We start from the raw sequence: 16,530 nt of genomic DNA, 5'->3' as shown, positions 1-16,530 counted from the left end.
AGCCATCCATCTTATCAATGCCACTATCCTAGTGCTGAAGGGGTGGCCGCACAAGAAGGGAGGGGCTACTGTACTGAAAACTGATGGGTGTGTATTTCCTGTTGAATCTTAATGCATAAGCATGAAAAAAAAGATGCTGCCTGACACTCCTATGTGTTTATTTCTGGAATAGCCCTTATATGTCCTATTACTGTCACAACTAAATGCTGGAGATTTATTTGCATAAATTTTTATTAATTTATCTCCTTCTATACCTCAGCGAAGATTTTACTAGTGATGGGAATTGGTCAGAATTTCATCATCAATAATCGGTTCCACTTAAAAAACTGATAATCAATTATAATTGGTTATCAAGAGCAAAATTTTTATTTTTATTTTCCAAACAGTTATATCTTTGCTCAAGAGTTCAATACACTAATAAATGTACAGGAGTAGTCTCTTTTAATGACAAGTATACTTTAACCTGATAAAAATATTTACATTTTTTTCTACTGTTTTATTTTTGTTCCATAACTTTGTTGAATGAAAGCAACTTTTTATAGCTGATCAGTCTAATGTAACTGAAATACTGTTGCAATCCCCCAAAATCCTCTCATTCACATGTAATGTGTTTATAATTTAAAGTAGAGAATAACATGGTTTTCTTGTTTGTCAATATTTACAAATAATTCAAAGGATTTTATATTTAAACTGAAACAAATCAAAATGTTTTTAAATTTATTAACTCAACAATTTAGCAGCTTAATCATTTAATCATGACCATATATTATGAAAGTTGGCCCCACAGAATATAGTATGGTTTTATATTTGTAAGTTGTGAAGGGAATAAATAATTCAGATCAATTTTAGTGGATTGGAAGTCTTATTTAGCTTACCATTTACACAGCAGTTTTATAAACCTTTGTGTTTTGCATGTAACTAAAAAGAAGTAGTCTCCCTTTATACACAATCAATTATGGAGTTTCACAATCAATTTATCTTGTTGGTTGACTCAACTCATGACTGATTATAACCGATAATTGGAATAACACTAGATTTTACTAGCTACCTTTTCCTCTTTTTCTTTTTTGGTCTTTCTATTCTTCTTTGGTTTTTCCTCTTCCTCCTCATGGTCAGGTGCACCAGGAAGCCGGTAATATCCACACATCCCCACACCCTTCACCTGCAACAACACCAATACACAATCAACATTATGTACACGAATGTGATTTGTCTTTAGTAGGAAGAGAAACAAATCATAGCTGCCACTAAGAATTAAACATAGCAACTTTTTCAATAGAGTCAGACAAACATGCCACTAAAGAAAGATGTCTAACACAGACAAACTGTTAAGTTGGTGGTCTTACTTACCTTGAATGCTAAATTCCTCTCCTTAAAATGAGATTCTCCAAAGAAAGTACTTGGATTCATCTCCTGAGTGGCTAAAAACACATAACAGGCCAATAACCCAATGACCAATAACAGCTTGACTATTAAAATTAGTATTTTGGCAGATTTTATGAGAACGTGTAATTTTACGTTCACACATACATTTTTCCACAATTTAAAAATTCAAAATGAATACTTCAAGAGCACAACCATCTCTATTAATATATGTTGTGGTAAAATTGGGTAAAAATGAACAAGTTATATAACAATTTCTAATTTGGCAGGACTGGATATTAGCAATTGTCCAGTTTCTGAAAACAGAAAACTAAAATGGCAAAAGTAAAATTTATTGAATTTTAAAGCCCCTTTTATTTATATAAAGTTAACCATCATTACACAAAACATCAACTTAAATTGATGACTAGCGTAAAGGCCTCTGTGATATCCAATCAATGCCCACACTAGAATGACATGTTGATTGTGACTTATCTAGAAATGATATGCGAGTTGGAGTTGTTTTCTCTATTGAGCATTGTAAACTATTGGGCACAGATTTACTGGTTCATGGTTTTACATGGCAGAGCTACTCACATTCAAAAATAGTTGTGAAAACAGTGTTTAGTATTTGATCATATTGGCAGCAGAAAGAAAGGTCCCTAGGCTGTCCAGCAGTAGAAATCTGGACATTCTGGGGAAGAGGTCAAATCTATAATACACAGAGATGCATGCTAACTGAATCCCTAGCCCTGGTGTTAATTTTTTTAAATGCAATTAAATGATTTGGTTTGACTAGGTTAAGCACATTTCTAGGTGTTTTTGTGTGTGTGTGATTATTATTTTTAACACAGCTTTAACTATTTTCAGTTATATCGCTACAATGTCTGCAGTGTGGCAGTTTATAGTGATGTCTAGCACTGGGGCATCATGCCACAGACATGTAGCATGATGTCCCACCCAGTCACATTATTGTGACACCAGGCCAACCAGTCCTAACATAGGCATTTTTGCATGGTGACTCTAAGATAAAGAACTCAAAATATTCACTGCCTAGTTGCTTTGCTTAAGGACAGAACAGTCTGGCCTAAGATTAAGAACTAATTAATAGTTTGTAACACTCTGGATTGGCAAGGCCGTAAGCTGAGATTCCATCACACTGGTTATGCAAAATTTTTACCAGTCAAATTTGTCCCTGAACTAGAAAAAATTTGACTGTTGGTATTTGAATACCAGCAAACTGTAAAATGTGTTTTAAGACTCAAAAGTTAATTCTGTCAACAACAAAGACTGTCAGAAGCCGATCTATTCATTTCATGCACTAATAGTCCCATATCTAGGCTGACTTTGATCAGTGATCGATAACAACACGAACAATGCAATACCAGAAAAAGAGCAGGCTTATCTTTTTGATGGATTCAGGTGGTGTAATCATTTATACATATACCATAAATCTGCCTCCCAAGTCTGTTAAAATCGATAATTTACAATTAGGGCATGAGTTGCCACCATTATCAAATTACTGAAACATGGAATTGTATTGGTGCTGGAACATTTCCTTAAATTTTAAATTCTTTCTGTCATATTGACCTTGATCATTTGACCTTTCACTCCAAACTCAATATAGGGTCCTTCCTCACACAATGTACAAGCTATTTAGAAAGTTTGGTAACTGTAGATAATGGAGAACTGCAGTTATTGTGCAGAAACCACTTTCTTTATCAGTCAGGATAACTCTGACCAATCAACTTTTAATATAAATGGATAGTTTTTTCTACAAGTCCTCCACTTAGTCTGATAGATGGTAGAAAACTAGAGTTATTGTGCAGAATCCATTTTTCTACTTTCAATCACAGTGACTTTCATGTAAATGGCGGAGAACTCAAGTTATAGTACAGAAAGGAAAGTTTTGGTAAATTATGTTTCTCAAAGAAAACTTACCCAATCACACTAACAGTAACATTAGATAAAATAAACTCTGCTACCTCTGAATCCAGCACTCCCTAAATGAGGCCCCCCCCGCACCCCTGTTCATCTTCATTGCTTTTATTCATGTTATTTGACCTTGGAGTTCAAAGATGACCATGACATTACTAACTGGCTTGGTTTCTGTGAGTACATCAATATGTGCTCTGAACTGTTTGTGGTACACTTGACAGGAGCTGCCTCTTGGGTTTGCATGATCAATATATGATGTATGACTATATGGTCTTAAACAAAGTAAACAAAAAATTGAAAACAAGTAAGTTTTGTAAAATTCCACAACTCATTATTTTCCCTAGAATACAAAGCGAAAATTTAAAAATAACTTAGAATATTTGTGAATTAAATCCCAAACAGTTCTAAAAGTTCTATTACAAGTCCAAAGTATAGATAATTCCAAATGAGTTCCAGCAGTGTTCTGAATGAAGTCCAATCCATTCTGCTGATGTGCCTAGAGCCTTGAATAGTGTTGATATCATAACAGTCTTAATATATGACAATGATATAATCCAAAACATCGTTAAATGAATTCACAGTAATTCCAGAATAGTACTCAGTCCTAAAGTTTATGAGAACATTGTAATTCCAATAAATAACTCAAATAAATAAATCCTCTCAAATTATAAATGAACAAAACTAAGATTGATGATAGGATTAATCAATTCTGTTACTAACTACCTTATATAAAAACTAAGACAAAGTTTCATAACCAGGATGACATTCGTAACTTCATTTCCAAACATTCTATCTTGTCAACAAGGTCAGATCCTTTAACAGCCAACCAATCAGAACTTATGTGACCTGGCTTACCAAAGGGGGAAACCAATGACCTGAACTCAAATCCCTTCAAATTCATCAACAAGATCTTAAAGTTCTGTAAACACATTCACCAAACAAAATGACCTTATAGCACAAACCCAGAATGGACAAAATTGGCAGTTTAGTTCATTAAATTATATACTCATAAAAATTAACACACAATATGAATATACATGACAATGACATGCTGCACTTCCAAGATTTCTGTTGCTCATGCTTCTGCAATTCCCTTCCATTCAAATTTGTCTTTGCCTGACGTCTTCTCAGATTACAGAGCTTGCCATCAATCAAGTATCTAATGTCAATCCCAATGCCATGGTCATGGAAGGCACCGGTAAGCATTGCAGAGAACATCATAATGAAGAGGGTTGGGGCCAACACACAGCCCTGCATGATTCCATTGTGACATTTCAAGGTTCAGATGACTCGCTATCTTCCAGGATATAAGCAAGCATGTCATCATGGAACTGCTCAACCATCATCATAAATATCCTTGGGAAATCAAAGCTGGCTGTGATCTTCCAAAGGCAATGATAGATGACAGTGTCAGAAGCTTTTGTCAGGTCAATGAATGTCATGTACAGGTTTGAGTTCCATTCCTGGCCTTCATCCTGGAGCTGATAAGCTGCAAATGCCATGTTTGTGGTTCCTTATTCTTTCTTGAAGCCACACTGACTGGCAGGGGCTTTTGATCAATGTGATGCACAAGATGAATCAGCAGATCTCTGGCAAGTATTATGCCAACTACTGACAGCATGAAGATGTCCCAATGGTTGCTGCATAATTGTCTGTTACCTCTCTGCTTACAAGTGGATGACAGATGCATTCTTGTACTCCTGGGGTATAGTCCCCTGAGTCCATATTAACTGTTCAGTCAGTTTCTGTGCTATGTGAGACTCTGGCTTTGTAAACTTCTGCTGGCATAGCATATGTTCCAGGTGCTCTGCAATCTGACAAGAGCCAACAGATTTCACACTTTTAGTCAGCATTGGAGGATTAGTAAGTGTTACGCTGATTTCCACTTGGGACAGTTGATCAACTTCCTCCTCATTGATAGATGACTATTCATTGAGGATACTTCTGAGTGTTCTACTCACATTTAATGTATCTTTTCTCTGACAATGATATATTCCTGATGTTTGTGGCCCATATATTGTCTTCAAAGCTGGAGAAAGCAGACTGGGCATGCAAGCCAAGAGACTTCACTAAGTTGCAAATTTAAACATCTGAAGATCATTCTCATTAAAATCGCTCATATTTCATGAGTCAAGATCTTCACTGACACATACTTGATCTTTCAAGAGCTCAGTCCAATAACCCACTTTAGTCATGAGGCCAGTGTCTGTGTGTGGGTTTATGTCTTTGCTTTACTGTTTTAATCAACAGGGTAAGTTTCTCTTATGCACCATGGACACTCTTTGTGAGCCTCACATATCATCTGCAGTATAACTAGCTCCAGCCTCTCCAACTTTCTTGACAGTTCGGTCAAAGAAGGTGGGTGAATGGTTATTTTGTTATTACCTGTACATGGAAACATAGTTTTTGAGATAAAAACAGAGGCTCAAACTTGGGTGAGTTGAGTTATGTCATGATCCAGGAGAGGTTCTATTTGGGGAAAAAGGTGAGCAAATGGGGCCTGGATATGTCAAAATTGGACAACAGGTCAAAAGATCCATGATGTAACCAACAGCCTTTTCCATGATATCAAAAATCAAAGAACAGTAGTACTTAATCTTAACAGGGGCTAACATTTTGTGCTTTTTTAGAGGAAAAGAAAGAAGTTAGTCAACTGGAGAATGGAGGATACATGTGGTGTAACATTCACCAGAATGCCATCAAAGTGGAAGGCCTTCTAGCTGTTGAAGTAATCTTAAAGACTGGAAAGCACAACTCCTTTTTGTGCAAGGCATCCCTGATAAAAGCCAATCAAAGGGGTTTCTCTGGACATGAATGGCATACAGACAACCTTGGCTGCATGGTCAACATAGGAATTGCTATGACCTTATGAGTATAATGTTGCACTTAGAAGACCAAGGAGTTTGAAGAAACTCCATCACTGCAATGTATGTTCCAACAGAAAATGACTCTGATGCATGAATATTGCAATTAATGCCTCTGGGAAGAAGATGAAACATCTTGTAAGGAGTTAGAAAACACATTCCCTTGTTTGACAAAATGCTGAGAAAAGATCAGGTCAGACTTGTGCACATTGACTAACCATCATAAATTACAAAGGAGGGAGTGAAGATTGTTCAGTTGGATGCAGATTTTGTATATTGCCCCACAACAGCTAATGCAAAGGAACTTCTGAGATACTCTGTGAAGGGAAATGAGTTGTGTGGGACTGCTTAAATTCACGCCCTGCCCCCACCATTAACATTTGTGTTATGTTGCATACTCAAGTTACTTCAACCAACTGGCTTCCTAGAACACATATAAATATGTAAGGATGGTCTCAAAATTATTAGAAAAGAAATTGGATTCTGCAGGTACTGTTTACAATCATCTGCAGAAGCTTATACTGGTGTTCATCTGGAATAGGTGTGGCCACTTAGCGGGGCAAGGGAAGGTAAGAGTTACTTTCCTTTGGCTATATAGGACTAAAAGACATTATTATATTCTTTCAGGAAGGGCTAGATTCACAGTTTCTTTTTTCTCCAAATGTTGATTTGAATGTGATCAAGTTACATATTGATTTTCCAAATGTTGATTTGAATTTGATCAAGTTATGTATTTATTTTCCAAATGTTGATTTGAATGTGATTGAATTATGTATTTATTTTCTAAATGTTGATTTGAATGTGATCAAGTTACGTATTTACTTTCCAAATGTTGATTTGAATTTGATCGAGTTATGCATTTATTTTCCAAATGTTGATTTGAATGTGATCAGGTTATGTATTTATTTTCCAAATGTTGATTTGAATGTGATCGAGTTATGTATTTGACATTAAAACAATATTCCTTCAGTCATTCACAGTGACCTTGATTTATGAGCCTGAAATTAATAAGGTTCTTACTTACCTGCAAGTACAAGCCAGCCACAGAGTTGTGTGACCAGTTGACAACTGAAGGTCCTGTGCAGAAAACAAACTGGTAACAGATTGATCGTCAGATGGACATTATAACATAATATGTACTGACATAGGACTGGCATTTAACAAAGCGAGTATGCACTTGTGTGTGTGTGTGTGTGTGTGTGTGTGTGTTTGTGACATTCAACCTTTCTCAATGTAGCAACCCCAGTCTAACATGAACAAGATGCCAGTTTACCTGGATATCTGATAAAACTGTTGACCAAGTGTAGAATTTTCATTGCAGCATCAATACATGTCACCTGATTGCAACACATTTTATATATTGTAAAAGCTAATACAATTATCTATATCTGGCATGTTTTCTTTTTATATTTGATGCTATATTAATGGAATTATTACTTTAGAATCATCAAAAGTAACACATTTCATGCATCATTGGAAATAAGCATTGAACATGCCAGGGTTGCATGATACGTCTCTTCTTTGTTACAAAATGCAGGTTATTACAACTTCATGAATACTCATGATATTTCAATCCAATCAGCGGAGATGTAAACAATTCGGTCAGTGGTTGTTGCACGTTCCTATGATATTCCTGCACAAAGAAATAATTCATCAAACTTAACACAGATTTAACCAAAAGTTTGACAATTTAAAAAATGCATCATATATCATCAAAATTGGCATATTCCAAGCATTATTTTGCTACCAAATTTATATATTTCTAACATTTATAAACCAACTGCAACGAGCATCAAATTTGTAAAACATATGAATCTCCGTGTTGACATTGTCCACCATAGATGAATTTTCTAACAGCTGATGATGATATCAACTTTTCCACAACTGATGTTCCAAAACTAAACTTATTAATAATTTCGTACAAACTGGTGTGCCAGAAGAAATTAAATGCTTGCTGTATGGTTTTGACAGTATACACTCGCAAAATGAACACGCAAAGCGTAGATTTTTGTCCACTATAAATAGGTTCAAGTTGCCAATGCTGTAAGTATCTGAACTGGCAAACGGTAATTGGTTTTAAAATATGTTCAACCTTATATTCATTATGTTATTGCGTTTGTTTAAATTTTGTAATGGGACATTGTCTGATGAAATGAGAAAAAAACCCACATCATGATAAAAAATTTGCATCACTAACAGACAAATGCACAGTTTCAGCACGATTTTGTTTTTACTTCAACAAATGTAGCGAATTAACTACATGCACACTTGAAGTGGGTTCTTAAATTACCAATGCATTTATAAGATTTGATAGGATCAATAATGTTTTCAAAATACAAATAAAAAAATACAAAGTCTGAAAGTGATACATTATTTTGCAGGTATATGATATTGAAATGTTAGTTCTAAGTGAAAGATAGCTGCATTCCCTGGTCCAGTCTGCAAGGAGCTAAATAATAAAATCACTGGATTCAGACGATGAAACCAACTTGAAACCTATTCACGAACTAACAAATGGACTTTTAACTGAACTAAATTCATACATTGAACACCATGGCAAACACTCATATGCCTTTTTCAATATTATTTCAAAGTTATTACCAACTTTGAATGTGTGAATGTGAAATCTCTTAAAACAAAAGTTAGTAGGGTATGTGAACAGAAAAATTTTTTTTTGCCAAAAAGAAAGTTTCTTGGTTTAAAAATGTAAAGGAGTTACACTAAGTAATGAGTGCCATATTCAGCCCATATCTGACCACTAAAAATACTGAACAGTGTTTTGTGGAAGCAGTTCCACCTGGGGGCCCCGAGTGGCCAAGTGGTCTAAAGCGCTCTCTGTTACGGATCACTGTCATCTCACGTATGTCTGTATGGGTTCGAGTCTAGGATTCGGCCAATGTGGGTATGTGAGAATACTTGCCAGTAGTTTCTCGAGGGTTGGTGGTTCTTCCCAGGCATAGCCTATCGTGTGCTGAAAAATGGTGTTAAACTCCACAACTACAACAAAGAGCCACGTGAATGAGCACAGTAAACTTCATGCAAACTTAGTCAAGGAAGAAACAGAAGATGAAGCAACATTTGTGGCCCGGTATTTAGAGAAGCTATCTTACACAATGAGCGACATAGCCAGCAATGAAAGACTGGCCAATAAGTTGTTAGACAGATGACTTGATGATGTTCTGAAAGACTTTGAGGGGGGACAAGGGTATTGATTCATCATTTCTACTGTATGGCTCATGTGCTTCTTGGCTTTCATAGCTACACCAAACCTGGCATGAAAAAATTAGAAACCAAACTAGTTGATTCAGTGGGACCGGTTGGATGTGATGCTCTATCAGTGTTCTAGTGTTGGAGTAAAAAAGAAACTGTCATTGAGTGGGTTGTTTGTACAACAACAGACATGTTTGGGACAGCTGGTGACCACAATGGAATATGGGACAGGTGGGATGCACACTGCATGGCAAATGGAATTAAGTCAGTAATAGGAAATTACAGAGACAACAGGTTTAATGCAGTATTTGAAACTTCAGCTGAAGTATTTATCTAAAGACAGGACTTTATAAAAGTTATTGAGACAATGGACAATCCCAATATGAAACTAAAATCTGTATTAATGGATTTATAGTCTGACATGGTCTGTACATTTTTACAGTGCTTTGGTCTATTTTTCACGAAGGCTGACAGGACCATACTGGAATCTCATCACCAGAGGCAAAGTAATATATCTAGACCTTTCCCAACATATTCTGGAAATGAAACAATTCTTAGAACAGTGTATGGAAGCACCCACTCATCTTCTGAACCAAAATGAACATTGGTCACCAAACGACCCCTTAGATAGTGGAGAGGTCAATCATCATCAAAGGTTAGCTGACTGTCTGTTTTCAAAGAAGAGACCAGAGGTCTGTTGTTGAAGACCATTGTAACTGTTGCCTCAGCTATGGATGCAGTAACTGACAAACAGCTGATAGAATTTCTTGATGGTGGAAAGTCCCATGTCAATGCTGATTTGATCAGTGAAATGGAAGAACAGAGAACAAATTTTGCACATGTTACTAATCTTGGATGTGAGCATCACTTTGGTGATCTGGACAGCAGTCAGAGGAGGCGACCTAGTGCATCAATGCACCACCATACAACTGTACAGTTGTTGAAATGAAACAGAATTCCCATGATGATGTGGCTAAGTGAAATGAAGCCTGATCATAATCGTCATAACATTATGCTTTCGGCAAGAAAAGGTGGTTGGAAAATGCAACAAGACCACATATCAAATGAAAAAAATGTTGTGTCTGAAATTCACAAAGAAATGGTCACAAAGAAAGACAAAAAAGGATAGGTTCTGTTTTTAAAAGGGAAAAAAAGAATCAGTGCAATGTTTCATATGATTCTCATGACATAGGTTATAATGGATTAAACCACATGTTCAGAGAAAATTGCATATCAGGACTCCTGGTATTGTTGAAAAAGTAAAGGATGATAAAACAGCATGTGTTACATTCATGTCACCATGTAGAAAGGAAGGGTATTTTCAGTGGCCTTGTAGAAAAGACAAACAAATTGTTGACAAGCACTTTATTCTGACAAACAAGTTCATTCTCGATTGCCTAAATTTAAGTCGACAATGGTTCATCAAATAGTTCTCTGAAATTGGAAAGCAGTATGAAAAATTTAAATGTGCATACTTTTAAAAAAAAGCATGACTCGGGCTGGAATATAAAAGTTATGGTTGTGCATAGATGCTGCTTTTATATATGCTTGTGGTACATTTTATTGCCAATTATTCTTCATTTGTTGATATTTTTTTCTTCTATACAAGGAATTAGTGACATTGTTTAACATCACAGTATGTTTGAAATTAGGCCTTGCAACATTGTTTCAATGACAATTATGAATAAACATTGCATTTTTGTTGTTTTTGAAGTTGTTTTATATACATAAGAACTATTGCTAATGTGATATATTTGTATTAAGTTAAATGTCATAAAAGTTTATATGCTTTTCATTTATAAATCCCAGGGATTCTGGACTGCCAGTTCGTGATGCACCAGAATTATTCTGACTTGAGTCAGATGAGGAAGAGGAAGAGGATGACCCACATTTTCTCCCATCCTCCTCCTCTGACCACACCTCCTAAGACAAGGTGAAATTAATGACCTTGTCAGGGATTTGGAACTATCCAAGAATAAGGCAGAGCTGTTGGGCTCCAGATTAGAGCAGTCAAATCTCCTGGCAGGTGATGTTAGGGTTGTCCCATTCTTATTCATGGAAGATGATCTTGTAGTCTGCAACAACATCGATGATGTGACGGCAGCCCTCAACATCATTCATGATCCAGACGAGTGGAGACTGTTCATTGATTCACTGAAGACAAGTCTTGACTCTGTTTTGCTGCATAATGGCAAATGGCAAATGTTTTGCCATCAATTCCAGTTGGTCATGCAGTCCATGTGAAGGAAAACTATGAAAACATGAAAAAACTTTTGAGGTGCATAAACTATGACCAACATCAGTGACAACTTTGTGGCGATTTGTAGGTTTTTGTTCTCTTGCTTGGTCTGCAGACTGGATATGCAGAGTACTGCTGTTTTCTCTGTGAATGGGATAGTTGTGCAAGAGATTCTCATTACATCAACAGAGATTGGCAACTCAGGCAGTCATTGGATCCTGGGACCAAAAGTGTTCAGCATCCACCACTTGTTGGATCAAGGAAGATTTTGTTACCACCCTTGCACCTCAAGCTGGGTCTGATGAATAACTTTGTCAAGGCCATGGACAAAACACAAGCAGCTTTCAAGTACCTCCGTGTAAAATATCCAATGTTAAGTGAAGCTAAGATAAAGGAAGGTGTCTTTGTTGGTCCTCAGATTGGTGAACTTCTATGAGAGGATGCATTTGACCATGCACTGCATGGCAAGGAAAAGACAGCATGGAAATCCTTCCAGTGAGTGGCAAATTTTTCAGAAACAACAAGGTAGACAACTACAGGTAGTTGGTGTAAAACCTCCTCAAGGCATACAAAAGCCTTGGTTGCAACATGTCACAAAAAGTACATTTTTTGCACTCTCATCTAGATTTTGTTCCACTAAACTGTGGAGCAGTGAGTGACAAGCACGGCAAGCAATTTCACTAGGACAATGCAACAATGGAGAAATGCTATCAGGGCAAATGGAGCCCATCAATGCTTGCAGACTATTGCTGGACAGTGACAAGAGATGCTCCATTTAATTAAACACATGATCAACACAATATACATATATATAAAATGTAAAAAGTTAGAGATATCTTGGAATCAGTAGCCAATCATTTGTTTTAATTGTCATATTTGAATTCAGCACATCAAAATCTATAACAAATAGCACATTTTATCTCTGAAGCAGACAACTTTTAAAAAATTGTAGACCAGTGTAACATGTGGATATATTCACTGAAAAGTCACTTACCCGTTCCAGTTGTCCAAGACGGACACCCCTTTCAAGTGCTGCTCTCAGTTTCTTTGGCTGTAGGTCCACTCTGAGAGCTGGGTACTTAGAGGCAATACTAAGTTTCAGACTGCCAAAATGAATACCTTTTCTCTGGATCACATGTTAAGAAATAACTCTTTTTATAAAGGCAAAAACTGTCAAGAAATGGTTAATATGATTTATTTAATCTAGTCTTATTTAACTCTCTATCTTTTATTTTGTACCACTTTAATGTACCATGAAAGCGTTTATGTTTATTTCTTAAAGATTATACAAATTCATTTTCATTAAACATTTTTTTCTGATTTTGTCAAATTAAGGAAACTAGGCATAATGCCACAACTGCTTGATGGAACTACACAAATAAAAGAGGCACAAGCAGGGTTGATACTGCACACCAGTGTAACTGACATGTAAGCTTGTGAAAGCAAATTCACACATGTACTAAAACTAGATGTGAAAGAAAAGTCTCAATTACTCACTGGTATGTGCTATAATGTCCATTGGGCAGCCAAAAACAACATGCACGCTGCCAGTTTCATAATAAACAAATCTGGGAATATCAATAAAAATGACATTTGTTACAATCATTTGTCCCCCGTTATTTAGGAAAAGTTGACCAAGGCTGCATGACCTAATTTTATTCCCACATTGTCAATATTACTCAATATGTTACATAATAGTTACATATAAACTCTCTCTGTAATTACTCAAATAATTTGTGCTTAATTTACATAATGTGCTATAAATTTCAAGTGACCATGATTGACAAACAGCATGCAAATGCAGCTACTACTGAATCATGCTTTCGAGTCTATGTCCAGTAGGTGCTAAAACCGTTGGGATAAATAGTAAGCATCTTCGTGAGTAAGGTGTCTAATATTGACAACTACATGCAAAATGAAATGTGGTCTTGTCACAATAAGAAGTCGTTTAAAGATTTTTCTAATTTTTAATAATTGTAGTGATCAGGACTGCATTGTTCTCTACTCATCCCGTAAAAAATACCAAAGTGGGTCAACCACCCTCAACTGGCTTACACAATGTTCAAAATCTCACACCAATCTTTCATTAAATAAGGATGATAACTTTACTTTTCTGTCTGTTTAATTCGACTAAACACTTTCTTTTGCCATATTTAAACATACTGTTTTGACAATTTTAACTACATGTATGTCAAGCATTTGATTTTGTTCTCACATTTGTCCAAAATTGTATGAAATGTAACCTTTCAGGTAAGATAAACTTAGGAATCAAGGATACAGGGTTGCCAGCAGCTTTAATGATCTCTTCAATGATATCCTTCATCTTAAAGGTAACAGCATCTCCCTTGACCTTTGGTTTTATATTGCGTTTTCTCTCCTTCAACAGTCCTTTGTAAGCTGAAGAGTCTTTCAAACCAAAGTTCTTCCCAAACTTGGTTCTCACATACTAAAAAAAAAATGGTCAAAACTTATGCATGTAACTAAATGCCTAAATGAATGTGGTGGTGGAAAGGGGGGGGGGAATGCCATTGAAATTTACAGTAAGAACTTACAGCCTGCCAATTTACATGACAATCGGAATTATAAAAGCTTTATGCTTCATGAAAATGAACAATTTCTTTGTAAGAACACTAATTATAATCTGTAAGCTACAAGATTCTGAAATTTAACTGAATTATTTTCATCAGTATGTCAGGTTAGCTGATGTTTTGAGTATTGTCAGGAAATAAGGAGCATCTATGACAAAAAAAAATTGATGTCACGATTAAACAGTTATATTGTAGTCCCCCTCTTGAATGGCCCCCCTGACCAGCGGCCACCCGCTCCTTATGGCCAGAATCCGTTGGCACCGACGAGTTTGTGTTCAAAAGTACCCCTCGCGAAAGGCCACCCGGCTAACGTGACCAGCGGCCAGCATATTAGTGCAAAATCATAAAATTTACCCCTCACAAGCGGCCTCATTTTATTTGAATATGTATCCAGAACCAGTATTGTATTCATAACGTGTGTTAAATAATCCAATTTCTTGTTTCCCGATGTCAGGTTTTCATTACTGAAAGAAGTGTTGAGTAAAGTACATTTACCATTAAGGTTAATATTATATCATTTACGCCTCACGAGAAGCCAAATTTATTCCATAAAAACCGAGAAAGACTCAAATTTTAATCCATACAAAAGGGTACGTACATGTAATCCAATTAGCCTTACTGCTGTGTTATCATAAGATGTCCGGTTTAGTCACTCTGATAATTGTTAAGAATACAATTATCTAACAGTAGTAACAGCTGAGAAGTGGCCGTATCGATGTACAATACCCAAGTCAGCAGGAAAATGGTTTAATAGCCTTTATGGCTTCCCATAGTAAGATGCTGAGCTTTTTCACTTTGGTAATCAGTGGCCATTACTACTGACAATAATTGTCCAAATTACGAATCCTAGCGGCCGCGAGGTCAAATCTGCGTGATGTTAATGGTACATATCGAAGCCGTTTTGGCTTCTCTCACCTAGTTTCAAGAAATGTATAAAAACAATAGGGTACCAGACTGAGACTAACGAATCACGTGACAAGATCACTTCTTTTAAAAACACACGGCAATTTGTTTAGATGCATACAATATTGTTTTATCAGTATTTTAGTTGGCAACATGAATAACTTACTGCAAAAAGATCAACATGTCATCAAGGAAAATAAAAATTCTCAGTTTAGAGGAGAACGTGAAAGTAATTCAACTGACGGCGGGGGGGGTGGGGGGCGGGGGGGGGGGGCGGGGGCATCGAGGATCCTTGCAGAAAACTAACGTTGGGAAGACTCAGATAAACAATATCGTGAAAGATAATTAAACAATTCTGCAGAAGTGGAAAAGTGAAATGGACACAGAAAGGAAGATTGTTTGAGCCAGGAGACGTTTGTATCCTGATTCGAAAGACAAGAAAAAGCAAAAAATTTGTCAGTTGAATGGGATATGATGACTTTACCGCAAGTAATGGTTGGTTGCACAGATTTCAAGTGCGACACAATAATAAGTGTTCTGTCATTAGCGGCGAATCAGCTGAAGTTAATAATGAAATTGTCGAAAATTGGAACAAAAGACTAAACGATATATGCAGGGGATATCACAGCGAGGATATTTTTAATGTGATGAGACTGGTTTGTTTTTTAGACTTACCAACAAAGTGACGTGATGTGAACTGTAACATAATTATAAAGACAGTTTTAAAACTGTATCAATGGTTATTCATAGCATTCTTTTGCAAATGATGATAAAGTTTGTTTTACATTTATTTCATATCATGCAGGTGATTTTTTAATTAAAATATTAAATATTTAAAATTAAATGTGCTTGTGACTTTTTTCATATGTATTTACTATTCACATTTGTCATCCCCCTCTAGAAAGGCCACCCGCATTATAAGGCCACTTCCCTGCTGCATTAGGGGTGGCCTTATAAGAGGGGGACTACTTTATTTCAATTCCTGTTGTAACAAAAAGGATTGCAGCAGGGTTCCTCTTTATTCACAATTATGTTTCACAAAAGAAATGATAAAATCAGGAAGTAAGTTCTTTTGTCTAGCTACGGTGACAAGAGCGCGGAGAACAACTGCAACCTTTATTTAAAACAAAATACGAAACACTGATGTCACAAATCAAATCAACTGGCCCAAACTGGGATAATAGTACTTGAAAGAAATATTGATGGGCCTCCCTGATAAGTCACTTGATCAAAGTGAGCAAGTCAGTACTTAATTCCACTACTGAAATGACAGCCAAAGAAGATAAAGGGTTTAATTACAGTCACTAATCCTTGCTGTATATGACACCTCTATGTACAGGATACCAAGTCAGTTATAGGCATATTAATGAATAAAAAATTAAAATCCCTAATTTTCCTTGTCCTTCTCACACAAGACATCTGTCTC

At 36.2% G+C, this 16,530-nt stretch overlaps 1 protein-coding gene across 1 annotated transcript in view; it reads right to left on the bottom strand.

Moving 5' to 3' along the window:
- LOC149802867 (uncharacterized) overlaps positions 1–16,530 on the bottom strand; it is a 63,862-nt gene that overhangs the window by 32,198 nt on the left and 15,134 nt on the right. Inside the window, exons 4-6 of the mRNA XM_089952311.1 lie at positions 13,892–14,059; positions 12,608–12,739; positions 1,049–1,162 (exon numbers count right to left, since the gene is read on the bottom strand). Of these exons, the coding sequence (XP_089808437.1) occupies positions 1,049–1,162; positions 12,608–12,739; positions 13,892–14,059 (414 nt within the window). The remainder of the gene's footprint in view (positions 1–1,048; positions 1,163–12,607; positions 12,740–13,891; positions 14,060–16,530) is intronic.

Source organism: Sinohyriopsis cumingii, chromosome 3 (assembly GCF_028554795.1).
Source record: "Sinohyriopsis cumingii isolate HCF-2022 chromosome 3, ASM2855479v2, whole genome shotgun sequence".
NCBI classification, from domain to species: domain Eukaryota; kingdom Metazoa; phylum Mollusca; class Bivalvia; order Unionida; family Unionidae; genus Sinohyriopsis; species Sinohyriopsis cumingii.
This window is presented reverse-complemented; position numbering and strand designations above follow the sequence as displayed.